General features: G+C 45.7%; 1 protein-coding gene across 2 annotated transcripts in view; it reads left to right on the forward strand.

Moving 5' to 3' along the window:
• Nucleotides 1–26,276, forward strand: part of ROR1 (receptor tyrosine kinase like orphan receptor 1) — a 137,821-nt gene that overhangs the window by 100,920 nt on the left and 10,625 nt on the right. For both annotated transcript variants that reach the window (XM_021405389.1, XM_021405390.1), the window contains exons 3-5: nt 2,763–3,050; nt 4,523–4,553; nt 25,676–25,803. In XM_021405389.1, coding sequence (XP_021261064.1) covers nt 2,763–3,050; nt 4,523–4,553; nt 25,676–25,803 — 447 coding nt within the window. The remainder of the gene's footprint in view (nt 1–2,762; nt 3,051–4,522; nt 4,554–25,675; nt 25,804–26,276) is intronic.

Here is a 26,276-nt window from a genome sequence, read left to right on the forward strand (position 1 = left end):
TCTCAGTGATTCACCCAGCGCTGCTCGGAGCCAGCACTAGGACTCAGACTTTCCAATGGCTTGACTGTCGTTAACTTGTGCATAAGAACCATCATGTTTCTAAGGAATTATTCTTTTGGGCAGACAGAGAGAGTCAGCTTGGGGCGACAGCCCTGCTTACCCCCTGCTGAAGCCCAGCAGGAGGATCTACCCCTGTTTGTCTTGGCCTCTTCTGTCTCGAAGGAAACAGCGTTAGAGCTGATGGCACCAGAACACGGCTGGACAGAAACCTGAGGAATTGTTTTATTGTTGGTTGTCATTAGGGAGAGGATGGATGGTGGCAGTAGCTTTGGGGATTCAATGGCCTTTAGTAGGTGAGGGTAGATTCAAGGGCTAGAAATAGAATCAGGCTTCCCTTTGGCCACGCTGTGCTAGGTGAGGGCAGCAGTGGGTGGCACTCATCCATTCTTTTAGGCCGGTACCTCTTGGGTTCCCAAACCCGGCATGGTTTGGAAGCACTGTTGGATCTTCAGCTTGAAATGCTTTACCCATGAGAAACTTCTCATGAAGATTCCAGCTGCCTGGAACTTTCCCCGCTTACATCTCATCAGGTGTCTTACGGTCTGCTGCCTGAGCTGATGTAAGGTTTGGATGCAACATGCATGGATTGAAGGACTAAGCTAAGCTGAATTTAGCAGATGCATTTTGTTTTAGAGTGCCTGTAACAGTTTGCAGAGAAGGCAAAGAAAGTTTGGGGAAGAGTGGGAAGCTCCTGACACCAGGGGCTGCTTCTGTGGGTACCTGCAGAGTTGTCCCATAGCTCTTGCTGTCATGGCCATACTTCCCCATTGCCTCAGTGTTGGCACTGGTACTTTGAAATCCTTCTCCTGCTTCTTCTGTGCACTCCAGGACCTTTAAAACACTGAAGATGTCTGAACCACAGTCTGTGGAACATCCTCAGGAGCTATATAAAGGACCGTGGTACAGAAATGTATTGGATAGTTGAGCGTGGTTATCCACTTCCATGCGATTAGTGTGATTTTATTAAGCACAGCTTGTGGGGAGAGCCCAAGAATACGTGTGCTGATTTAGATGATACTTCCCAGTGAGGTTAAGAAGGTGCAAGTCAGAAACGTTTTCAGTCGTGCAGAAGTGGCTCTGGAGAGCTAACGAGCAGCCTGACACCCAGCTGGGACACTGAGCCCGTTGTCTGCCTTCAGCACTCGGCTCCTTTGAGGCCAGACACAGTTTTGGCTAACCAGGTCCATAGGAGCACGGGTAGCAGTGTGATTTTGCACAGTTTCATACCTGCGCATTAACAAACTTGATCAGTGAAAGACAGATGTGTGGGCAGCTCCGCTGTGCGTAGCGCTTATCCTAACTGCTCCTAGCAGAACAGGGATGTGCTGCATGCAGGGCTATGCAAATCCAGGGTAAGAACTCACACGCTAAGGAGATTAAACACAAAGGGGAGAGATACTGATACTCACAAGACATAATGAAGGGAGTAGCCAGTGAAGACATGATTAAAATAAGTAATTAGGGAAGTAGATTAGTTAGGCAAGGTACTTAGCTAAGCTGTTTTTATTGGGCGCTGGAGATCTTTCTCCTAATTTCAGGCAGGCTTGCTGCTGCAGGTCACGGTGGGTGCAGCCGACCGTGGCCGCTCAAGCAGCGCAGCACAAGTTTACGTAGTGATGGGCTGCGTCGACCTCCAGGCCCGCAGGCTGAGCACAGCAGCAGGGCCCCGGGTTTCCCACTGCCTGGCCGCCCCGCTGAGGCAGGCAGCGCTGCTAATGGGCTCTGCCCACTAATGACCACGTTGGGCTTGAACCTGTGACACCGAGATGAAAGCCCGCGTATTCCATTCCCCGAACCCAATCCATCTCGCTCTCTGCCTTTAAAGGATTTAATTAAACGCTGAGTACAGTTAACTAGAAATGGCCTTCTTCCTGACCGATGCAGAATGAAATAGCACTTGACAGGAGAAGGCAGTGCTCATGAATGGATTAGAAGAGATTAATTTTGTGAAATTTTGATTTAACATTCCCCGTCTTCACAAAATGAAAGGATTCCCGATCTTCTGCTTGCACCTATCATGAGACCCATTTCAGATTGAACTTCGGTGCCCTTCGCAGAGGAAACACTGACTGAGAAGAAAGCCCTCATCTCCCAGATATGATCCCCGTTTCTTCATCTGTGTGCTTAGTGCTTGCAAAGCCATTCACAACGTGGTTACTGTCTGTGCTGCTCTGCAGCTCAATTAAAAATGGCTCTGAGATCCTCGTTGCGGAGTGGCTTCATTCATATATTGGTACGTTTTGTGGATGCAGACATGAGCGGGGGCAGATGTGTGAGGTACAAACAGTAAAATAAGCAATTGAATTTACAGTGGATATTTTTGCATTTACTGCTTAGTGAAAAGGAAAAATAAAACAGAGGAGAGGCATTGCCTCTTTCTTCTGTGTTGAATGAAGCCAAATAGGATGGTGTTGAGAAAGCAGGGAAAATCTATGGGTGTGCAAAGGAAAAGAAGCTTTTGAGAAAAATGGTATGACTACAGTGCAATGAAAACTGCAAAATTTGTTCCTTTTTTTTACTGTGCAAAACTCTGTGGAACCCATAGTGGCCCTGAAACACAAATTAACAAGAAGGAGAGTTTCTGACTAACCCTGACAGCCACTTCCTTTGTTTCCCGTTCAAAGACAGGAATGAGATTTCTTTCAACTAACATTTCCCAAGCTGGAATTTTGTAATTCACCTCGCTTCTTTTCCCACCGCAGATTACTTCTTGACGCTCGACGAGCCGATGAACAACATCACCACCACTCTGGGCCAGACCGCGGAGCTGCACTGCAAGGTCTCCGGCAATCCCGCGCCCACCGTGCGCTGGCTGAAGAACGACGCTCCCGTGGTCCAGGAGCCCCGGCGCATCTCCTTCCGTGCAACCAGCTACGGCTCACGGCTGCGAATAAGAAACCTCGACACTACCGACACCGGTTACTTCCAGTGCGTTGCGACTAATGGCAGGAAGACCGTCTCTACGACCGGCGTGCTGTTTGTCAAATTTGGTACGTTTTCTCTTTTGATGCTGTTCCAGCTGTTACTTAGGAAAACGGCGCAGGTAACCCTGGAGAAAGTTCCTAGAGTCATAGGATATCCCACATTGGAAGGGATCTGTAGGATCTCCGAGTCCAGCTCCTGTGTTGTGTTTAACCGCTGAAAACGAGGGCACTGATGGAGTGGTACTGACCAGCAGGCTGCTTCAGCCTGCCTGTTTGCTCACTGCTCAGCTGAGAGGCCCGTGGTGCCAGCTGTAATGGTGGCCTTTAGTACACAGAAGCCCAACAGAACCAAGGCATAATCACAGGGACTGCTGAGCAGCAGTGTTCATTGATACACCAGCTGGGTTCAGACCAGATGAGAAAAGCTGTGATTTTCTCTAGTGCCCAAGTGACTTCTTCTAATAAGTGAGAAATTCAGCTTGCAGCTTGAAGAAGATTGGAGGTGGAATGAAAATGTTATCTGTAGGCCCAGTAGTGATATATATTTACCTTTCAGATAGAATAAGCACTCCTTCAAAGTTTATATTGAGGTGATTGCCTTCATAGACAGTCTTATGACTGGGAAGATTCCAGACCTGAAGTGGGTTTTGTGCATCTTTTCCATCTCCACTCAGGGTGAAATACTTCACCGAGATGAGGATGTTTGCATGGAGCCCTGGTCAATCCTCATAGCGACACAAAATGAATGGTGTATCCAATGCGTGTCAGAGCCTTTCGTCATAAATCTCCCAGATGTTCTGAATTCTAATAAGAAATTGATCATCAGATTTTCTCATAAAGTGGTTGTCCTTTAGTTTCTATCTGAAATTTAGGATATTTTTATCTGAAAAACAGTACCTTTATAGACAACGCTGTAGAAAACGTTGAGTATTTTTTTGTGGTTTGCTGACTGGGGCAACATTTAATCTTACAACTCAATTTCTAGAGCAAATGCTCTTGAGTATGAACGTCTCCTAAGCCAGCTGCAGCTGACTCTTCAGTTTGCTCTGTGCTGGTGAACTGCGATCAGCTCAGCCAGTCCAGTATTTGCCAAATTATAAACGCCAAAGGCACCAACAATGAAATGCTGTCAGCCAACGCCTGCTGAATCAGGCCAAGGATAAATACCCTGAAACACAATGAAGACTGATAGGGGGAAATGATGGCTGTTTTCTCCCAGTTATAGTTACAACATGCTTTTGTACAAGCCTCCTGTGGTTTGCTGCAACCTTTCTTGTCATGACCCCAAACACAGTCGAATTACAGAATCAGTCCCTCAGCTGTTTATTACCCTTATCTACAGCATTTTGCAGACAGTCACTGCTACAGGATACAGTCTTGTCTTTGCTATTGAGAAACGGAGACTTGCCTGTTAAACTACATAAACCACGTCCAACATGACAGACTGTTACTTTTATCTTTTAAAAGGTTTTGAAAAGCTTCCTGCTTGTTACCTCACTATAACTCATCACACTGTTTTTCTTCTGTCACTTTTCCAGGTCCCCCACCAACAGCAAGTCCAGGATCATCGTAAGTTGTTTCATGTCTCTTAAGTCGATTCATTAATCTTGCATTTCAGCAGTCAGAAGTTCATTTTTCATTTTGTGTGACAGAAGCACTTTTACATTCCACTTTAAGTCAGATAGGATCATAATTTATTGTAACTGAATTATCTTTCTCATAGATAAATGTTCATGTTATCATGTCAACTCTTATTTCTTGAGTTAGACTTCTTATTTTCCAGCATGATTTCCTTTAGGTCCCCTGGTGCCTTCAGCCTTTGAACTGATTTCAGTGTACATACAGAATACGCCGTATGAGGTGAAACCGATCTTCATAGACATAGCACAATATGGATAATATTTGACTAAGCAGATTTTACTACCTAGGAGATTTTTACTAATTTAATGGAACTGATGGTCATAACCTGGGTCTGTGTCTATCTGAAACTGTTTTAGTAAACAGTCATAAAAGCAAGCTGTTAAAGGTCAGGTACCTGTGTGCAAGTAGTGGCTGTAGCAGCTTCCCTCTGTCCTGGAGCTCACGATCTGCTGCTGGCTCTGAGCAGTTGCCACCTTGTGTTTGACGCTGGAGCTTCTGTCAGTGGTAGGATTTGAGAACGTATCAGTCTCTCATTTCAAGATACATGACCAAACTTGCTCCAAACCTTTTATGGTCTCCCATTGTTTTCGAGTCTGATCTTCAGCTGTTTGGAAGTTTGTCATTAATGTTATGATTGCGTGTCCAGCTTATTCACACACCTTGCACGTGTGAAATAATGCTGAAAACCCGCCTGTCCAGGCGGTGAAGCTGTTAGAAGAGAGATACAATACCAACAGAAACAGGGATTGAAACTGTCAATACAGTTACAAGGGATGCAGAGGTTTGAGGATGTGAATGCCCCTGACTGTCCTTATAGAAGATTGTTCACAAAGTATTGCAGAGGATATAAATTAAGGAAAGCATCTGACCACAAAAGGACATGCTAGGATGCCCTCTAATGGAATGCCGTAAAATGTGTTCTTATCTTTTGAAGGTGCCTGCAGTGAAGTTACTGGGTTTGTTTAGGAAGGGGAGCTCTTCGCTGGGTCTTAGGCCCCTTTTTGTGAGTGTGGTGCTTTGGGGAGCAAAGCTGCACTGCGCCGTGGGAGGTGGGAGATGTCCTTAATGATTTGGGAAGGTTGTGCATTTGGTGCCTGCTTCTGCCAAGTTTGGGGTTTTCTAAAATTTGTAAGGTGAGGCAAAGCTGTTAAAAGTCTGCAGGAGAGCAGTGTGAGCACAGAAAGCATGGAGCTGTGCTGGGATTTCGCTGTCTGGGCTGCTGAGGATTGCCTTGTGTTGCTTTTTTTTTTTTTTCTTGAAACCAAATTGGTTTGGGAACCTTTTTCCTGTTTCACTTTCTGACAATTTATCTCTTCCCTAAAAGCCTCACCCAGTTATGGAGAAATGACAGCAAATGTTCCCATTAATTCAGTGAGTCAGACTGAGCTCTAGGGTGATGCCTGCACATCATCATCCACGAGGGAAAGGACAAACTGCTTCTCTGTTTTTTTTTTTCTCTGTATGCGCCATATCAAACATTACATTGACTTTAAAGGGATTCAATCCAGGATTTTCATTTTGCTCTCAGCATGCCCTGCCTGTTGTTACACATGGCTACAAGCACGAAGACGTGAAAAGGTGACAATAAAGTGAGACTTCCTCTGCAGTAGTCGACTTTATAATTGTGCCTTTAAAATTTGTAGCCAAGAAAGATAGTTAATCACACTTCATTACCCTGGGAGGTTGTGGGTCTGTCTAATGAGAGGACGCATTGTTCTAAACATTGGAGGGTAACATATCCAAAGAAACGTACGCAGGCATACTCTGTTTTACTGAATGGGGAACGTTTACATTCCTGTAGAAGCTAACCAGATTTAATCTGTGAAATGAGAGAATCAGGAAGAAGCTTATGAGAGAGAAATGATAAACTTGGAGCTCGTACTAAATGGGAGTAAAAAAAAAAAAAATGTCAGTGGGTTGTCATGAACCTGGTTCATATCTGCTGCCAGTGGCATGAGTGCAACAGCCTCACGGATAGCAGCGCTTGGCGAGTTCCAGCTGGATTGAGCTGAGCTGCAAAGAGAAATTACGTGTTGTGGAATGCAGGAGGAAAGCTGTTTGCTGTTCTTTCCATGCAAAAAAATACCTTCAGATATCGTGCATAATCTGCTCTTCTTGCAAGCTGGCAAACAAATTATTAGCTATGAAATTAATGGAAATTTGGCGAAAGTGCTTGTGTTCAGAGTGATTCCACGTTACACGGGGAAGTGCCACAAAAAAGTGTTTGAAGACATACTGGTTAAAGGCAGCAGTGCTCTTTGTCGTAGGGGAACAGAACATTTTCAACAGCTCTGGTGAGCTTTCTTGTCTGAAAATATTTATTGACGTTCTAGGGGTTAATACTTCTTCAAATATGAAGAGAGCCTGGAGACTGTTCCCTGCAGGACTCATACTTTGGTAGTGTTTGTGCCTTATCAGCATGACTTTCTTCACAATCAACACAATCGATGGCAAGTAGCAGTCATCCTCGGTGGCTGTGCTTTTCCCATGCTGTCTGTATTAATCTCCCATGAGTGGAAGGTTCTGTTCATTTGAGGATTTAATTGGAGGATCATGTTTGTAAAAAAATCCATATGCTCAGCACTTTTCTTCGTATAATTTATAGGTGCAGAGTTCTGCACTTACGTGATGGCAGAAAAATAGATGGTCCCACTGCAGCTTAAAAAATAAAAAGGTTAAATGGATAACTTCTGGAAAAGAAGACAGGCGATGCGAGTTAACATCTTAATTCTCGTGTGTGTTATATCCTTATTCTTTCTGCTTTCCGTGGTTGGTTAGAGCCAAATGTCTGGTTTGCAAACCAGTCCGAAGCAAATGAAGGAGACTCCTGCAGCAGTGTGCCACCGCCATCCATCGGGGAATGAACAAAGCAGGGCATTGCAAAGCACTGGCTGACCTGAGTGTCCTTCCCTCAGCTCTCTGGTGTTTGGCAAAGGTCAGCTTTAAAGCCTTATCTGTGGGGTTGAAGAGCTGCATTCCACTGGCATGCTCTGCTGCTCCACGTGTGTAGCACAGTGTAAAGATGCTTCTCTCTCTCTCTTTTTTTCTTTAGCAGAACCACACTCCTGCTTTATAAATAAATTGTTATTCTGTCTTTGTTCTGCCCGAAGGTGCAACAGATACAGGGCCCGTTCCAGGCGCCCATGGAGCTGTGGGCAGAGTGCAAACACTGCAGGGCACAGCTCGGCTGTGTGCCTGGAGCAGGGCGGCCGTGCTGGCTGAAATAGCTTCCATGAAGTGGGGGCTGTCAAGGGCACCTCCAGAGCAGGCAGCAGCCAGGGGCCCCTCGTACATCTGGTAACTCAGGTCCTGGTGGCTCTTGGTGTGAAAGGCCAAATCTGCTATTTTAGCACTTTTAATTTTTCCTTTATTTTTGAAGTTCTGATGCTTTGTGTCGCTTTGAAACATTCTGGGCGAGGTTTGGTCCTTTAAGGACGTGGCAGTGTGCATCCCAACCTCAGGTCTCTCCAGGGGCTGCAGAGAAAGGGCTGTGCACAGCAGGTTCCAGGCAATGAGAGAAATCAGTGTAACAGTAGAGATCATTTGGCCTGGAGAATGGTTGAGTGCTCGGTTTTTCCCCACAATTCATTTTTGTACGTTTTTCCTCTGTCTGTATTGGTTCCTCCACCTGGAGCGATGCTCTGGGCTTGCCTTGAACTTCTCTTGCTTGGTCCTGGAAGGATCCTGGGTGTGAGCCTCTGGGGGTAGAGCAGGGGGAGGTCACTTGCACTCTGCTCAGGAACTGCTGTAGTGGAAGAGAAAACAGAAATGCCTTTTTAGATAACCCAATCTAAAAATGAGCTAGGCAAAACCTAATGGCGTGTAGTTCGATGGGACGAGCTCAGGAAAATGTCATCTCTGTGCCGAAGTTGTGCAAAAAACATACAAAATCTGTTGTTTTGTGAGCACATTTTGAAAGGTCTTAACCTGCAGGTGACGTGCAGCACTTGGCAGGGCGGCCTTCTGGCCTTAGTGCAGTGGAACCATCAGTAGGAAAGCACGGCACCTCTTCGAAGTGTTCTGTAAGTTCACAAGACATGGTGTTTTAGGTGTTGAAGGCCAAAAATGCCTGTTCCATCAGCGTCACTGCTGCAGGATGTGCAGCCCGTGCCCCATGGCAGAGTGCATCTGCAGCCCTCTGACTCTTCGCAGGGCCCTCTTTGCACGCAAGCAAAGTATGGCATTGTTTGCTCTTTATTTACCCACTCGAAATGAGGAGAGAAGGAAAAGAGGAGAGGAGAGGGCTGTAATTTTAAGGGGCATTTGATTCATAAAATCAAATGGCGTTTGTGCTTCCCAGAAATAGTTTGCAAGGCTTGTGAAACCACAAACCCCGCAGGATTCTCCCATCCTCTTTTTCAGTGATTAAGATTTTTATGGTTTTTTTTTTTTTTTTTTTCCAGTTAAACACATCTGGGTTTTTTAGTAGAACAGATCTTTTATACAGTGGCTCCATGTGGCTGGATGTCAGCATGGTTCTCTTCAGCGAGAAAACACATAACCACTGGCCGGCATCCAGGTGAGACTTGGCCAACTGTGTGTTCGACTGAACATTTCACAGGGGCTTCTTTTGACCAGAGAAGTTAAATTTTATAGAAAAAGATCCCAAAAACGATAAAGAGGAAAGAGCGGATTCACTGGGGAGCTGCTTCAGAGCATCCTGAGCCCAACCCTGCTGCTGCTGCCTGCTGCACCCACGCTTACCCCAGGGCCGGAACAGCTTTCCTTGCTGTCACTGCCACCAGTGCTGCTTTTGGTGTCTGTGGAAGTGCTGAGTGAGGACTGAACACAAATCCCACAGGTCCGGGGGCTGGCTCTTTTATAGCCCTGGTGCGTGTTGGTGCAGATGCCACAGGGCAAACTTTGAGTGGGACATTGTATGCGGAGGCCAATATAAATACATTTGTGCAAAACAGTTGTGCAATGTGAAGATGAAGTCAGAGTGGCTGATGCTGACAGAAACCACATTATGTTCTGTTGCATTACTTCACTTGACTGCAAGTAATACCCCCGTGGTTTTGCCAGGGTCTGAGAGCCAGATTAGCTGCTGCAGGCCTGCTGGTTGTGGAAATGAGGTGTTTCCAGGGAGAGCTGCTCTTTGCCGTGTCTTTGATCTGCACGCTTATCTGCTAGGCACTGTCTCACCTTCTCCCTGGTTACTTCTCTGTGATTTTCCTCTTGACATTCCTGTGGCGTCAGGGGTTGGTGGAGGGACTGCTGAGGCTCCTGGGCCAGGAGGGGCCTTGGTCCTGGGCACCCCTGAGCAAGCAAACGTCAAGTGGAAACCTCTGGGTGAATATAGTACTGCATTTAGGAAGCAGTATTTATGTCTGGTATTAAACGAATTGGTTACAGCCGGTGTTGGAGTGCATTTTATCTACTTCAAGGTACTTATGTAGCTAAATATACACATTATCTGGAAACCCCAGGCTCCTTTGCCTCTTTACCTTCTCTTATCTCCCAGACCACATATGGGAAGCTGAGCCAGAGTAAGATTGAAGGTGTGCTTGCTTGCCTTCACCGCTTTGTGCTGGTTCAGATGCCGCTGAAGTCACGCTGCTCCCCCTGTCTGGGTCTGACACCAATGGGTAGTTTGCCCAAGGTTTTATATATGCAGTAACAAAGCAGAGAACTGAGCTCTGGAGGCCCAGCCCAACACGCGTGTTAATGGATTATTGTTGTCGGCTGCGCCCGTGCGTCAGCCATGGGTTTTCATGTGAGCAGTGCTGCAAAAAATGTGAGGTCTGTGCCACAGAGCTCTTATCCTAGCTCTTGCTAATGGAGAGGGTGAAATTGTCGTTTGTTATGCTATGGTAAATTGGCAGAAAAGAAACTGGCCTGGAGTTTGGAATGAGATTTAACTTAGAAAGTGCTTTGCACTTTTGAAAGGGTACCTGATAAATACTGTTACCTGTTTTAATTGACGTGTTCCACCCTTATCTGTCATGTAGTGCAAGCAGAAGCCCTTCTGTCTTCATGAGGTCTGAGGGAAAGGTATGACACAATTTGGAGACATAGCTGTGTTATCTGAAAACAAATTAATCACGCTGATATCAGTATTTTTTAAGTGGGGAGAGAAAGGGGAGCAAAATGCATCGTGACTTGGACAGCAGGAGCCAGAACTGCCTGGTGCATTGTTATAGTATGTAGGAAAAGACAATGCACCATTAAGAACAGTATTTGTTTTCCTTCTGTGCAGTATCACCCGTAGCAACTACATATGTAAATAAATGTTATGTATAGAAACAGCCTTTGTGGAATGCTGCAGATAATATTGAAAGAGTTTGTGCTTTTATTCCTGTGGGGCTTTGATATGACCCAGTTGCATGGCCGGTAATGACGTTGCACACAGGGATTGTGGCAGGGCCCAGGAGAGCTGCAGGGCTGAAGAGTTGACCCCAGCGCTTTGCTCCTTCCGTCCTGAAGCTGGCATCTGGGAAATTCTGGACCAGGTCTCGTGCCTTTCCCATTTAGTGAGTTCATTTAGCCTAGCTGCATTAGTCCTGTTGCACTGTTTGTTTGACCACACTCGATAAATGCTGAATATAACACTGGAAGGTGAATTTACACTGTTAGGAATTAGGTTCAGCTACCTTCCTGCCTTATTTTTAACGCTGTGGATTTAGGAACACACAGAAGTCTTGAAGGATTGATGCATAAAGTGCAGGAAGAGGATAAATTCTTCTTTCTTTAAGGAGTTTCGATGAATCATTAGAAGAATTGGTTTATGTAAACACTTAAATCCTGTAATTGTATAAATTGAGCCTGAGTTACAGGCTGTGGGCTTACTTTTCTGATTTATTTTAAATGAGCAAAGTGAGGGTCATTTTGAAGTTTCTTTATTCCGTTTGGCGATAGAATGGGAAAAAAACATCATGAAAAGCTGAAAAGTTGCATTCCTTACCCTGCTCATCTCCTGCAGCCTTTGGGGCACTGTATTTGTGGGGACCGTCTTTGACTGTTGCAAAAAAATCCGATCATTATGCACAGCTGGCAATCTGCATCTGACTAAGCCTGTTAATAAGCTGAGTCTTGTGAGTTAAACCAAATAGTCAGACCGGCCAAGTATTGTTCCTGTTAATGCTATAGATTCTTAATGTTCCCCAGGGCCCTATTCCCACCAAACACGCTGGCCTGGGTTGAGTGCACGCTGGGACGCCCAACCCATGCTGCTAAATTCCATGGTAGGGCTGCCACTAGGACTGGCTGGTAACAGGGAATTGCTCTTGATTAAAAATGTTGGGCCTTCGGTATTTGGTTTCATTCATTGTTGAAATGAAGATGAGAGCTTTAGGAAGTGCTGCACAGCCCCAGCCCACCAAGTGCCCACCAGACAGGAGGAAGACCCCATCTCCCTTGTGGTCATTCCCAATAACAACAGTTTTGCAGCCAAGTTCCCTCTAACCCAGAAACCCCTTCTGGAGCTGCTAGAAGATTGCAGTGTCGTCCAAACCACTGTATTTTTATGACACATTCCAGTTTTCAGAAGAGATGATGTTTTCTAAGATAATTCCCATCCAAACAAAGTCTCAGTTAGTTCTAACCATAGGGGTGACTTAAATGCCTTACAAGGATTTGTTTGAGCCCAAAGGCTGGAAGGCAAGATTCGACCATAGTACAGTAACAGTGATATTCACCCTTCCCAACCCATGTCAGGTTAAGGCACTGGAGAACAGAGCTGTCTCAGGCTGCTTTCTGGGGAAGGGCTTGCCCTGAGCATTTGTCTTGTCTTCAAGAGCAACAAAAGATGATTTGGATGTTTTGGAGAGACTGTGATTTGTGTGTGAGCAGTCCAGATGTGTGTTGCGTTTAGAGAATCTCAGGTTTCTGGCAGAGGTTATTGTTTTGTTGTTTTGTCTGTGTGTAGTTACAGTACAGACCCTTCTCCAATTCTCCTTCCCTGTAAGAGCTGGGTACTGCTGTTCTGGGGAGGGAGGGGTCAATGTTGTGATGGAACCCAAGCACCGAAGCCTCCTCCCTCCCAGTCCCAGCCTTTGGGAGCTCTCCATTTCATTTTGGGTCCTGTTGTTCTATCTAAAGAGAAAAAAAAAGAAAAAAAAAGCCAAAAAGATTGGAAAGATTGGGCATTCAGCCTAAGAATTCAGTGTTATGGGAGAGTATGCTACTTCAGTCACATGGAGCATGGGCTTTCAAGTCTTTTACAGTCTTGTTTTAGCTAAAAGCCTGCACCTTCTGGTGGCTGAATGTTCTTAGGGCGCTTTGCAGGGATCTGGCAGCCATGGGAGTTGGTCTGGTGGAAGAGATGAAGGAAAGAACAAACATTTCAGAAACCAGTTAACGTCTGAGGTCATCTCCACGGTGCGGTGAGATTCTCCTATGCCGTAAGGCCTTTAATTATAAGGGAAATCCTGTTTCAAGGCTTATAATACTTCTGTGGTTGTAACAAAATATTCTGCAAAACCAGGTAGTAAAACCTCAGTGAGAAAATCTCTATCTTTTTCTCGTTTCATTCGCTTATTTTAGCTCCCAGCTCCCCTTGCTGTTCGTTAAACAAATCCTCTCCTGATGTTTTCAGTTTGTGCTGATGAGGAGCGGTGGGAGATCTGCTGGAGGTTCATCAGATCCCGATGGCGTGCAGCCGCTCAGCTCAGGGCAGAGCTTTGTGCAAAGCTGCCATCGGGCTGGAAACTGAGTGACAAGGAAGCGCTGAAACCATTAGCAGTGAAAGCTCCTGTTGCTCGTGGTAGCAGTTATTCAAGAGAAATAATAATAATAACCACAACAATAGTCATAACGATAATGATGATGAATTACAGTCCTACAAACACCCTGAGCTCGCAGTGCCGCACAGAATTGCATGGATGTGTCCATCATCTAGCATCAGCTTCAGGTTTTACCTGGGGCTTGCACAGCCTGTAGCAGAAGCAGTGGTTCTAGTGTTTATTCAGTCTAGTAAAAGCATTTCAAATGGGAATAAACCTGGTTTGACCCGTGCTGCTTTCAGTCCTGCCGTGCGGTATGAAACCTTCAGAAGGAGTTTTCCTATCTGGATAAGATCGCTGCATAGCCCGCCCGCGTGTAGTTACCTACTTGGTTGCAATTTGTGTTACTTCATCACCAAATCATTAAGCTCGAGGAAGAAGATTATAAGGTGTTACGTTATTTATCCTGATAATTAAAAACACGCACGACGCTCTGGCATTGGCTGTTCAAAGCAGTAACCCCAGGCAAGTTCAAATACTGTAAAAGGAGTTAATCATTGATTTCAGAATGTGTCAAGTTTATTGATCTTGTTAACAGGAAAATCCGTGTGTGGCTGCCTCGGTGGGGAAGGAAAGCAGTTATCTGAGCCGTGAGTAGATGGATGCTGTTATGGATGCCCGTGCCAACCACGGCCAGCGTTAAGCAAAAATGAATAGCAAACGTTACCCTGCCATAGCTTTCCAGGCAGATGTCTTGTGTCAGGAAATGTACTTACAGCAAATTTGCTCTCAGTCACAACTTTGCCGTCGAAGAACGCACACGTTCTTTGCCACAGTCCTGCCTGGCAGCTAGCACCTGGAGTGCATACAGGTGATCCCCGTCGCAGGTTCACAGCCAGTCTTGGGGTGTCAGAGGGGAGAAGAGACTGCTGTAGTCTTCCATCTAATGGCCTGGATGAGGGTGGCTGCACTTAGGTTTTCTTCCCCTCAGTTTTTATGCAGGTGCTGCAGCGCCGGAGCCTCCAGGCACTGGGGAAGGACATGGAAAGTTGCCCCGGGTGCAAGCTCTCCTGAGCTGACTGTGTTGAAAAGGTGGGATTTCAGTAGCTGCTATCTGAAGTTTCCTTATTGGAAGGTAGTTGCATACATAAATCACTTCTACATTTTATCTGCATTATTGTTGGTGGTTCTACCATTTCCAACTTGCGAGAAGGAAGTATGAATTATTGCAGAATCTCTTAATCTGGATGCAGTAAAAGCATGGCAAAGCCCTTTTCTCTACAACTTGCAGCTAAGCTGGTTTCTGAGCTCTCCTGATGGGGCTTCTGCTTCTCGTGGCAATTTTTAGTACTAACTGAAGCTTTGGTGGTGTTGGTATGTCCCCCTCTATGGGTGCCGATGCCCGGGCACAGCCAGCAGGTGAGGACTTGGACTTCAGTGCTAGTAGTGCTGAAGTGAACAAAAGATAATGAGAGAAACTATGATTTTAGCAATGATTAATGCGGAGGAGTGATCTGGGGAATGTTTGCTTGCGCAGGGAGCTGATTTGGAGGCCATAGCTGACATCAGGAGCTGCCACTGAGTCCGATTCTGGTCTCAGCTGATGGGGATAAGCCCAGAGCAGCTCCATGGATGTCTGCAGAACTGCTTTGTGTTCTTCTGAGGGTGACTAGCACAGAAATGTTACCCCACCTGTGACACAGCAGGCACTTTCATGGGACAAAATAGACAATCATTGTTATGCCAAACTGAAGTTCCCTGTCTGGATAAATGGAGCAGTGGTATACAAATAGTGGTGTCTCCTCAGGTTTTCGTCTCGTGCACACTGTGCATGAAATGCCCTGCTGCATGGGTTGTATGCGTGCACGCCGTTTTTGATGATGTTCGGCATAATCCTCATTTAATTTTTTATGCAACTGTGAAATACATGTTTTATGTTACCACACCACGATAAGAGTTAGTGTTGATGCAAGCCAGCTTTTCACCCACTCAAAGATAAAATACAGCTTTTAGGTTTGATAAAGCACAACTGCAAAAGTGTGCCAGGACAGACTTTATTAAAGCAAGGCTTTAGGAACAGTTTTTGGAGTTACTTTTATCTGAAATAATATTTTTCCAGTGAGGGAATGCATTGATATCATTTACAACGTGCGTATAACCTTATCAATACCATTTAATTTCAGAATTACAGCTGAAATGCTGTGTCCTGTGGCTCAACCCACTGCATTTAGCCTGGGAGCTGGTAGGAGACCGTACCAAGGATGCTGCAGCTGGGTGCAGCTGGGGCTCCGAATGTCCTCCACATCAATTTACAGAAGAGATCGATTGCAAATTGTCTTAGAATTTTGTCATCCATACATGGTGGCAAGTTAGCATAATTTCTTCTCATGCTAAGCTTCATCCAATTGGTATTTTCAGTTGCTGGCATGCTGGAGTAATAAATAAACAGCATAGTTTTTATTTCTTGGTAAATATCAGCTAGTTGTGTTTCTTGCAACCAATCCAGAAAAATATATAACTCTTTCTTCTTCTGCCACTTGAACGAGAAGAAAAGTGGTGCTGGTTTGGGAAGCAGGAAGGTGGTTTCTTTCCCCTTGAATAGCAGCTGTTGGCTGCAAATGAACTGCCAGATGGCATTATCTTACATGTTTTGTACAAACATCTTACGAGCTGGGCTTTTCTTCGAGTTCCTTGGACAAACATTTTAAGCTGGCAGTGTTTCTAACTGGTTGGCCTTGCAAATTCAGCCATGTTTCCTTCTTTACTTACCACCATGCGACATAAAAAAAATCTAAGGGAGGTCAGAATTTACTTAATAATTCTTTCAGTGCTGCTGCCTGAAGATGGGAAGGAAGGTGAGTTGCAATGTTCGTTCTTTCGGGGTAGCAGGAGAAAATGGCAGTGACTGCCTCTTTTCCTAAGAAGAGACGTTTTAGGAGATATCTGGCCCGTTTCTGAACAGAAAGCTGCTGTTTGTACACAGTTCTTTCTTCAGATCAGGATCTCTGTAATTTAGGCTGGGCATCCTTCTCAAGGCTAACTGAAATCGGAATCTTCTGGTCCTGAGCCCAGTTACTGAAGAGTGACTGCTTCACGCTGGTCTGTGCAGCCTGCGTCACGAGGCATAGCGCTTCTAAAGAAAGCAAACAAGTTCCCTGTGCCTTATTCTGTTACCTTTAGGGAGTGGATGGACAGATCTTAATTTTCACCGAAGCATATTTTCACTCATGTTTATTGTCTTAAGAATGAGTTTCTTATCTCGAAAGCAATCTTTTTCAGAAGGCATTCTCAGTGCAATATAACTCACGGTACCCTTTAAAGCAGACTGGCTATTCCCAGCTGAGTAGCCTCTATTTATGTGTGTCTGTCAGTAGCAGAATTTATGATAGACCTGCAAGTTATGTGAACTTTAAATGTTTTCACAGTTGTTAAACTTGACCAACTATTTCAAATAAGACTAACTGCTTAAAATGGTTTGGAGCTTACCAGATACCCCCAGCCGAAGTGCTGCATTATGCTCATCAACTCAGCAACCCCGGACTGCTTGTCAGCAGAGAAAAACATTGCCTTCGTACCTTGACAGAATTCCTAAGAAAGCCCTATAGAAAAATGTGTTTTCCACTAGATTTTTAAAAGGAGTCTGGAACGTCAGGTCATCTTTTTCCACATAATCGCTCTCCATCCACTGCGCTTACTTTGAAGTGCTCAGCCCATCAGAAGGGACCGTGTATACATTCAGGGCTGGAGTTACCACGTCAAGAGGAACAAGGCTAGGTGCCTGCACAGGTGGTTACTTATCTGCAGCTTGTGTCTGGCTGAGGAGCGAGGCATCCAGCAGCGCTGCATTTGTGTCCAGGCATGCTGAGGTCTGTGCCTGTGGGCAGGCAGCCCTCGCATAGTGCGTGCCCCAGCTCCCCGTGGGCAGAGCTCAGCAGCTTCACCAGCATCTCTGTCAGCTTTTCTAAGTGAAAGGAGAAGTAAAATAGGTAATTTTGCACTGAGCTTAAGCTTGTGGTTGTTACTCTTATTTTTGTAGCGACTGCAGACTGTAGTAGTTATTGATGGGTGCAAATTTTCGGTCGAATAATAGTTTAAACAAGCTAACATTATATGTATTATTTTTAATTAACTTCTGCTGAGGCATGTGTTTCACTTTTAATTCAAGTGTCAGATTTGTGAAGTCTGTTTTTCATCATGCTTAAGGTTAAAATATTAGGTCACCAGAAGAAAGGCTTACTTGAGTCACATAAGACAAATTAAATGTTAGAAGGAAGGAGAGGGGAGGGAGGAGGAGAAAAAAAAAAAAGCTGTGCCTTAAGAAAATAAGGTAGAGCAGGAAAAGGTTAGTGAGAGATAAAATGGGTTGCAGAAGTCCTGAAACTCCTTTTGTAGCATTCAGATTTGGCTCTTGGTGCCACGGAAGATTTAGTATCAGTTATAAATAAATAGTTCAGAGCTGTATTTGCAGTGTCCTGAGGCAGAGGAAGGAGTGGGATGTTGCCTTCTGTAAGGAGTCCCTGTGGGCAGCAAACAATCTGCACTAGTTTTAGCAAGGAATGGAATGGGTCTTTAAGGCATGTCGCTGGAGAATAGGATGTTTGGGTGTCTTCTATGGGAGAGAAAGCAAATAATTCATAGATTGGAAAAGTAGCTTGAAAATGAAGGTACTTTGCCACGTTATTGAAATGGTCTTTCTGTTAGTACCATAAAAGTATATTTTGTTTTGGATTAAATGTTTCCATTTGTGATATTTTAATTTATGAATGTATATTATTCCCTGTGTGTTCTGGAGGACAGCAATCCTGCTGCAAAAGCTGGTGGGTATCAAACAGCAGCAAACAAACTTTCCTGCTGAACAATTTCAGTTGCTGGTAATGAGTAAGCATTAACAGACAGAAATCATTAGCAATGCTAACTGGAAAGTTTAAAATGTTAGTTTTTCTAAAAAAGAAGGGACATTTGACAAAGGAGATTTAATGTAAGGCAAGCAAAAGGGTGTTACTTAAAGCTTTGTTATTATTCTCACTCTTTTCTATCACAGCGGTTCAAAGTGCCCTTTCTCTGCTGTTTTCTCAGAGCAGTGCACCTCAGAGGACCCAGCTCCTTATACATTACAGCCAGGTTCTGCCATGCGTTTGATGTAAAGAGAGCTTCTCTTGTGGTATCAGTTGCATGAACTCTCACTCTGAGGCCCCATTATGCCTGTAGAGGGGCAGTTAAATATTGGGGAATAAAGCCCTTAATGTCCAGATGAAGCCATTTGAAAGGTGTCTGAACCCTGACTGTATTACTGTATTTCTGCTGCATTTAAGGTTGTTGGGTTTCTTTTTTTTTTTTTTTTTTTAAATACTTCACAAAGGTGCACCTTTCTGCAAATTTTGTGAGGGAGGAAATCCAGTTTGTGGGGAGGAGACACACAATGTAATCTGCAACTTATTTTATCACAGAAAGAAAGGTAAATGACCTCTTTAATTTCATGTGACTAGGTAATGAACAAATTTCTTGATATAGGGGACTTCTGTCTTACAAGAGACAGAATACAATCTAAGTGTGTCCTTAATGATTTGGCTTACTATTTGTGCTCCTGGTTTAACCCCCTGGGAGATCCCTGAGGGGCAGGGGTTGTTCTCCTGTTCCTGTGCCAAAAAGTGCCTCACACTGTAGTTATTCTCCCATATGGCAATGCTGTGGGTGGAGGACAGTCTCCAGGGAACATCAGCATCCTGGCCAGATTGGTCACTCAGATAGCCACGGTGCCTGTGAAAGCTAAGAGATGGGTGATGGAGGAGCGCCTTTGGATCTGGAGGCTTTGTATTGCTCATACAAAGAGAGCCGCACCAACTCATGGCAGTGGCTTGGTCAGACTGTTTGAGGGTTGCTCCCTGGCAAGATGGATGTAGATGTGACGTGGTCTGATGCTCTCCATCTGCACCTGGTCACCGTCAGACAGAGTATTGCTCTTTGTGGCCTGGTATCACTCCTGCGGCCTGGTATGGCTCCTGCGGCCTGGTATGGCTCCTGCGGCCTGGTATTGCTCTTGCAGCCTGGTATCACTCCTATGGCCTGGTATGGTTCCCATGGCCTCGTATTGCTCCCATGGCCTGGTATTGCTCCCATGGCCTGGTATTGCTCTTGCAGCCTGGTATCACTCCTGCGGCCTGGCATCGCTCCTGCAGAATGCCGATTTATGGTGTGCAGCCAATGAGCATTCCATCAAACCCTCCTTATCTAAAGGTTAATGCCTGATGAGAGGTGGATAAGGGATGTGTATGTGAGATCATCGCGGCTCCGTGAGAGTCCAGGGGGAGGGAGAGTGTTTGGCTGTGCAGCACAAAGCTTTGCTACAAGAGGCAACACTTAGCACTTGTAATCTTATCCTGCTTGACTGCTCTTCAAAAACATCTTACATTTTTTCTCCTGCATCTCAAAACTTGGACGAACCGACCTTCCAAACATAACCCTAAAATAGCTTTGTCAAACAAAACATGAGTGCGAGAAGTTTTCCTGCCATATCCCTAACTGCGAGCATATGATTTGCAGTTCATCTTGAATAATGATGTAGCAGATGTGCCAGGAAAGATCCAAGCGCTGTTACCAGGGTCGTTCCCTAACCAGCTGCAGCTGCCGAGCCAGCGCACAGCCCGACCCGCGCACAGGGCCGCTGACTGTGCAGAAGGAGTTTGGGAGCGGGGGAATTGTTAGAGAGTGTTTAAGAGGAGAAAAAGAGTGAATCTCAGAGGCTAACCTCCCAGATAATTTAGTTGGTTTTGGTCAGTATTTAAATCCAATTCATGACCACGGGTATCGAGCTCATCTAGGCAGCTTTTACTTTCCAAAAGTGAATGATTTTGATAGAGACACTGTAAAACTTCATTACAGTGACAAAAAAAGCAGGCAGTTGTGAATCGGTGCACCCTTGCCAAGGGATTAATTGTATGGGAGTTGTACTTTATTAAGCTTCAAAACTGTGGGTTCCGCACCGCTGCCTGCCTTTGGTTAGCAGAACTGCATGTGGTTCCGGCCACCTGCCAGCACGCAAATCCCTGACCAGAAGTGAGCAGGGTGGGGAGCGCAATGTTCGGCAGCCCCAAGCAACGTGTCCGTGAAATTGGGAGACTTGGGGTGACCAGGTAGCTGTGGCTGTCCCAGTTTTAGCAGGGAATGGCTGTCATGTGGCGGCAGAGCTGGCCTGAGCCACTGCCTTCCCTGTGCTGAGCCCCGCAGCACAGCAGCCCAGAGGCATGTCCATTTTTCATGCTTTGTCCGTGTCCAGGTTGGAGGCTTCGCGTAGAACCAGCTGTCAGTGTGGAACGGGAAGCAACAAATAACTAAATGAGGTAGCTGTTCAGGCAGATCATACTTGCTCATTGAAGTATTTTTTGATTATGTTTGGGAAGGAGGTGTATCAGTGGTGCTGTGGGACTCTGTAAATGTAACGATGACAAAACCCGGTGTTATTAATTTTTTATTTTATGCCTTCGCGTTTCTAGTGAGCCGGTTAAACCCTAGCTGCCCTGTGACTTTAGAGGGGTGTCAAAACGCCAATAGCTTATATTACACAGAACTTTTTCTTAAATTACACAGTGACACGCAAGTCTGGGCAGTTCTCTTCTTTTTGCAAAGTAAAATGCAGCCTTCCCATTTCTGAAATACTGTTGTGAAACAGAGCCAATACGTTCCCATTTTCAAAGTCAGGCACAAGCAGTGGGCTTTTGCTCTTTGGAAAGTCTGACAGAATATTATTCATCTGTTTGCTTTAAGGGATATCTGCCAAGTAGAAACTCTTTACCTTTTATTCTGAGCGAAGCTGGAACATGAGTATGGAACAGAACACAATTTATTTGACAATGTAAAATAATTTACACAGCATTTAAGCATGCACAGAAGGTGTATTTGATACACGCAGTAATAAAAATTTATTGATATGCCTTTTAATTAATTGCAACATTTTTTATGGAGCAGATTTCTTCCCTCCATGCTGTCACCCATCGGCATTTGTTATGAACTCAACTCCTCCAAAGCAGCACCGCCATCACCCCGGCTGCGGGTGCAGCTGTGTCAGTGCAGGTTTCAGCAGTGAGCAGGGCCCTCGTGGTGCAGCTGCTGAGGGGCACAGGGGGTTGTGCAGGGATGGTGGGACCGAGCAGTGTTCCCTTGGAAAGAGAGGGGCATAAAGCAGTCGGTTGTCTGAACTGGGCAATGTTGGCTGGATTTTCCCATCACTACTCTGCTGCTGGATATAAATTATTTAGATAAACAGCTCTGACTGGTTGAGTGCTGTGGTAAAAAAAAAAAAAAAAAAATTAAGACAAAATGCCTTTCACTTTGTAAATGAGAAATTGTCTGGACGGCCTTCACACAGAGCCAGTGCTATTCCTTTTCCACTGGGTAGATCTCAGAGATAATGCTGCATTTATTTGCTGTCAGCTCCTCGTACCTGTTAATGGTCCTAAAACAAGTTTTGCACACATACCTTAATCCCATGTTGGCTTTACATCACCATCTTCCACTGTCACTGCACATTACAATATCTTTTCCCTGCTGCTTTTAGTAAGTCCTCACTGTGGCAGTGTACATAGTAGTGTGCTAGTGCTGGAATGAGTGTCAGAAGGGAGACTGGGCCTCCTACCCCTGCTCTTGGGACACTCAAAGCATTTGGGACTTGGGCTTGCCTTGTCCTCCATCTGTCATCTGCCCATGTTCAAAATGGTGACATATCAAAATGTTTTTGTGCGTATTTCGCATCAAATAATCGTGCTAGTCCTATTCAAAGCAGAAAAAAAATAAAGAAAAAAATCTGCGGGGTGTGGTGCGCAATTACACCATCTTTGGAATATTTAACTTCAATAAATTGGATGTTGTAAAAATAAATACAACATAAGCTCATGAGGTCCAGCTTTTCTATTAATTGATTCAGTCTTTCATGATAAAGTCTGGTCACAAAACTTATGTTAAACTGAGTTCCCGGACCTGTTGTTGGTGTGAACCTCAGTAAGTTCTTCGTCAGTTGTTGGCAATTTTGTTTTGTGCTGTGACTTTGATTTTGTGCAGTCAGATATTTGTGGACACCTTAGTACAGTGTAACCTTAATCCGTGGCACTGTTATTCCATGAAGCTAGAAGTGCTGGTGCATGGGGAGCTGCAGCAGGATCTAAAACTGATGGGCAAGCTCCAAGGTAAACATCACGGTTGGTCTAGCAAACAGAGTGGAAACCAAATGTGAAAAGAAATAACCTCAAAACAGTTAAGTGCTCTATCGTCTGTCAGGCATTAAAATCCAGAGCTTCCCTTCTTTTGTGTAGTCATTGTGAAGGTTTGTGGGGTGCGGGATGTGCAGGAGGTGGGGGGCAGTTGGTTCATATGAAGTCTATCCCAGTCAGCAGTGCCCCCTGGCTTGGATTGTTTTCTGCTTCCTTAGGACTTAAGCTTGTCTGTTGATTTTAACACGCTAGTTGCAGAATGTCTCCTATCTTACCTCCTGTTGAGCCACAGAGACCCACCGTGTTGCTGTGGATGGGGTCGTATTGGGACTGCGAAGCACGTGTCCGAGCAGTGGTTTGCTCACAGCACACACAGGAGGTGTGCATCGCGTGGGTTACATAGGAGGAATCAGCGGCCTCGGCCTCCATCCCAGAGCCAGACCTCTATGTTTAAAGCCAGCCAGAGGCGGCTGCCAGCTGGCAGCAGGAGGTGCAGATGTGTTAAGGCCAGGCAAGAGCTCTGTCCCACTCTGCTGTTCCCATTCCATTTGATTTATCCTTCTGCCCCATCACGGAGCTGTTTTCCAAGGCAATTCAAGGCAGTGCCTCCACCTGAGCCACTCATTTTACAATGTCCCGCTATGAATTCTGCTCTGGCATGCAGAGGCTTTGGGATCTGGGCTCTCCGCTTTCCTCTAATCTTCACCTCCTGAGATAATCTCCCAAATCCTGCTCCTCGGGGCATTTCCATCAAGGTAAGCGGGTGGCCCTGCTCACCAGCAAGCCATACCGCTGCAGCCATTGCACTGAAATCTTCTTTAGTTCAAAGGTGAACCTTAGTGTGAGGCAAATTTGCTTTGCTGACGTTAATTGCATTCCTCCTGATATTGTCTTCTCTAATTGAGTGTTTAAATTGTTCTGCTTGATTGTCTACAAGGGCAGTTGTTAGGTGTAGTCCGTGAGTTAAATCTCCAATTAAATGATAATGTAATTTAAAAAATAATATTAAAAACCGGAATTGTTCATAAATAAGTAATGAATTTTATCCTGTTTGGGGATTAATTGATTAGAAGGTGGAGCATTGGCCTCCAGAGCCTGCAGCAGCTGCTGTGGTTTTCAGTGCACGTTTCAGCTGTTGCCCTTTCAGGAACCGGCAGAGGATTTTGGCCGTAGCCAACGGTGCAGGAACACGCCAGTGTGCTCAGGTGTCGGCATCATTTTCTGGAGGTTGTGGCCCTGCCTGTGGCAGGGGGTTGGAATGTGTTGATCCTTGGGGTCCCTTCCAACCCAAGCCACTCTATGGTTCTGTGATCACCGATGCTGGCCAGCCCGTCAGCACTGGCTGTGCTTTACCCAGCTCATCTCAGCCTACCACTGCTCTAGTTAACGAAGATTGATTGGCAGTTTAGAGATTATGCCTTTGCACTCCAATTTTCAGTATCCTTGAGAGCATCTTGGGACCATCATCCAGTGACGCCTGGGCCCCTTCCCACCCGTCTCTCAGCGGAGGGGAGTTGGCTGTGGAAGGTACCCAGCTCCCATCCACCCCTCTTCCCATCCCCTGTCTTCACAGTCATAAACCACGGCCGTCAGTTCCCCATCCCCAGCTGCGAGGCACCGCAGCGCTGCGGGAGAGCCGGGAGGTGCATGGAGTGTCCCGAGGGGCGATCCCAGCACTTCTGCCCGTTAATCCCATTAGTGACAGGGCGCTGGGAGCCGCGCTGGACGCTGCTCTAAGCCCCGCGCACAATGCGGGGTGACTTCAAAGCGGGACGTGCCATTTGCATTTCCAAGCTCTCACAGCCAAGGTCTCCAGGAGGGGATGAAAGTGGCTTTTGTTAAAGCTAATGGCAGAGTTGATTAAAAAAGATGTGATTTTCCCCTATTAGCGGCATAGTCTGATGGTGCTGTTATGCTTTCAGTGTCTGGGGGGGGATGAATTTGGGGGAAAGAAATACAGAAAGTAAGTAACCTGTTGCCTAAGCCAGCTACGATCGTACCTGGGGGTATTCCAATATCACTTTTCCTCGTTTGAGAGCCGTATAGGAGCTGTCTTGTGTGGGTATTGGCACAAACAGCAGAAATTATTAACGTTTCATTAAGCTTCTCCCTTCGCCGTGACCTCAGCAGAGCCGAGGTGTCTGTTCAGGAGTTGGGTCCCAAATGTCTCCAGCTGGGTTCTCAAAGTGAGAAAGTGAAAGGGCAGATTCACGCCTGCAAACCCCTCCTTGTAGCCCCCATAAAGCTGAGTGCCAGCAGCGAGCTGCGGCTTACCTGCTCAAAGCAAGCAGTGCCTGCTCTGGTCTTCAGAGGCTTAGTCATTTCCTTTCTTTGCTTTGTTTGAAGAATATTGGCAAATAATTTCACATCTGGATTTATGCATTGAATGTCTCCTATAGTGCATAAAACAAAGCACCTAATGAAAGAAATCTGGCTTCTTAACTCGTGGTTTAGCTGCGGTTCTGTTTTAGCAATAACCGTTGCCACACCGGTGGAGGATTGAGGGAACATTTCCTATTTCAGAGCTGGGAGGGGTGTGATTTTCATGTACGCTTCTAATTCTGTCTCCGCCAGTGTAACTGTTCCTGCTGTGCTTATCACTGTCGAAGTACAGGTTTGGTTCAGAAATAGAAAACAGCATCGTAGCTGCCTTAAATAAACTTAGCTCCACTTTTCTGGTCAGTTTATGTTTTCTGTTCACGGCTGGGTATATTCCTGAGCGTGGCCTCCTCCCTCCTGCAAAAAGCATTCAGCTCATGGCACGTCAGCGCATCTCCTCGCGAACCTGAAGTGCCGTTACCTGTTTTTACCACGCAGCTGAACACTCGGGATGTCGTGCGCTCCTTGTGTTCGCTTCAGAATCATTTGTGCGCTCCCGCAAACTACCTGTGGGGCTGCAAGAATCCTTTCAGGTTAAAATCAGCCGGGGCACAAAGCCTGGGCCGTGCCCTCTGCTCTACCTAAAGACCATATAATCCCTTATCACAGGCTCTTAATGGAGGCGAGGACGGCGTGCAGGCTCCGCGCCGCGCCAGCATCCCCAGAACGAATCGCGGGCTGCGGGACAAACGGCGCGAGCCCCTCGCGTCGGGCGCGGATAATCCGAGTGCCAGCTCCCCGGGGGGACGCTTTGTTGCAGAATCGCGTGTGAAACATTTCACCCCTTTGTGTTTATGATTGATTTCAGTGACGAGTACGAAGAGGATGGTTTTTGCCAGCCCTACCGGGGGATCGCCTGTGCGCGGTTTATTGGGAATCGAACCATTTACATGGAGTCTTTGCATATGCAAGGTGAAATAGAAAATCAGATCACAGGTGGGTAAAAAATGCACTTGCCTCTTTCCCAGGAAACTTCTTCCGAAAAGCTGCTAATGTTTCATGAACCGCAGTGTTTTTGTTTGCTATTCGTCCTCTGTTGCTGTGAGCTCCCTCAGCAAGGACACCAGTTTTCACAGAATCATACAACAGTTTGGGTTGGAAGGGACCATTAAGATCATCTAGTTCCAACCCCCTGCTATAGGCAGGGACACCTCCTGCTAGGCCGGGTTGCTCACAGCCCCATCCAGCCTGGCCTTGAATGCCTCCAGGGAGTTTTGTCATCGTGCAGCCTTCAGGCACTTTGATTTTCCCTTGTTGGGCCAAAGATATCCAAATATCCAATGTCTTTGCAAGCCGTTATAAATTACTTGGGGAAATAATGTATAATTAGATTTTGGGTTTTGGTAACGTGCTTAACATTAGGCCAGTGTTGAAAACCAGATGTGTTTTCTCTGTCAGCAAAATCAGCG

This window comes from Numida meleagris, chromosome 7 (assembly GCF_002078875.1).
Source record: "Numida meleagris isolate 19003 breed g44 Domestic line chromosome 7, NumMel1.0, whole genome shotgun sequence".
Taxonomy (NCBI): domain Eukaryota; kingdom Metazoa; phylum Chordata; class Aves; order Galliformes; family Numididae; genus Numida; species Numida meleagris.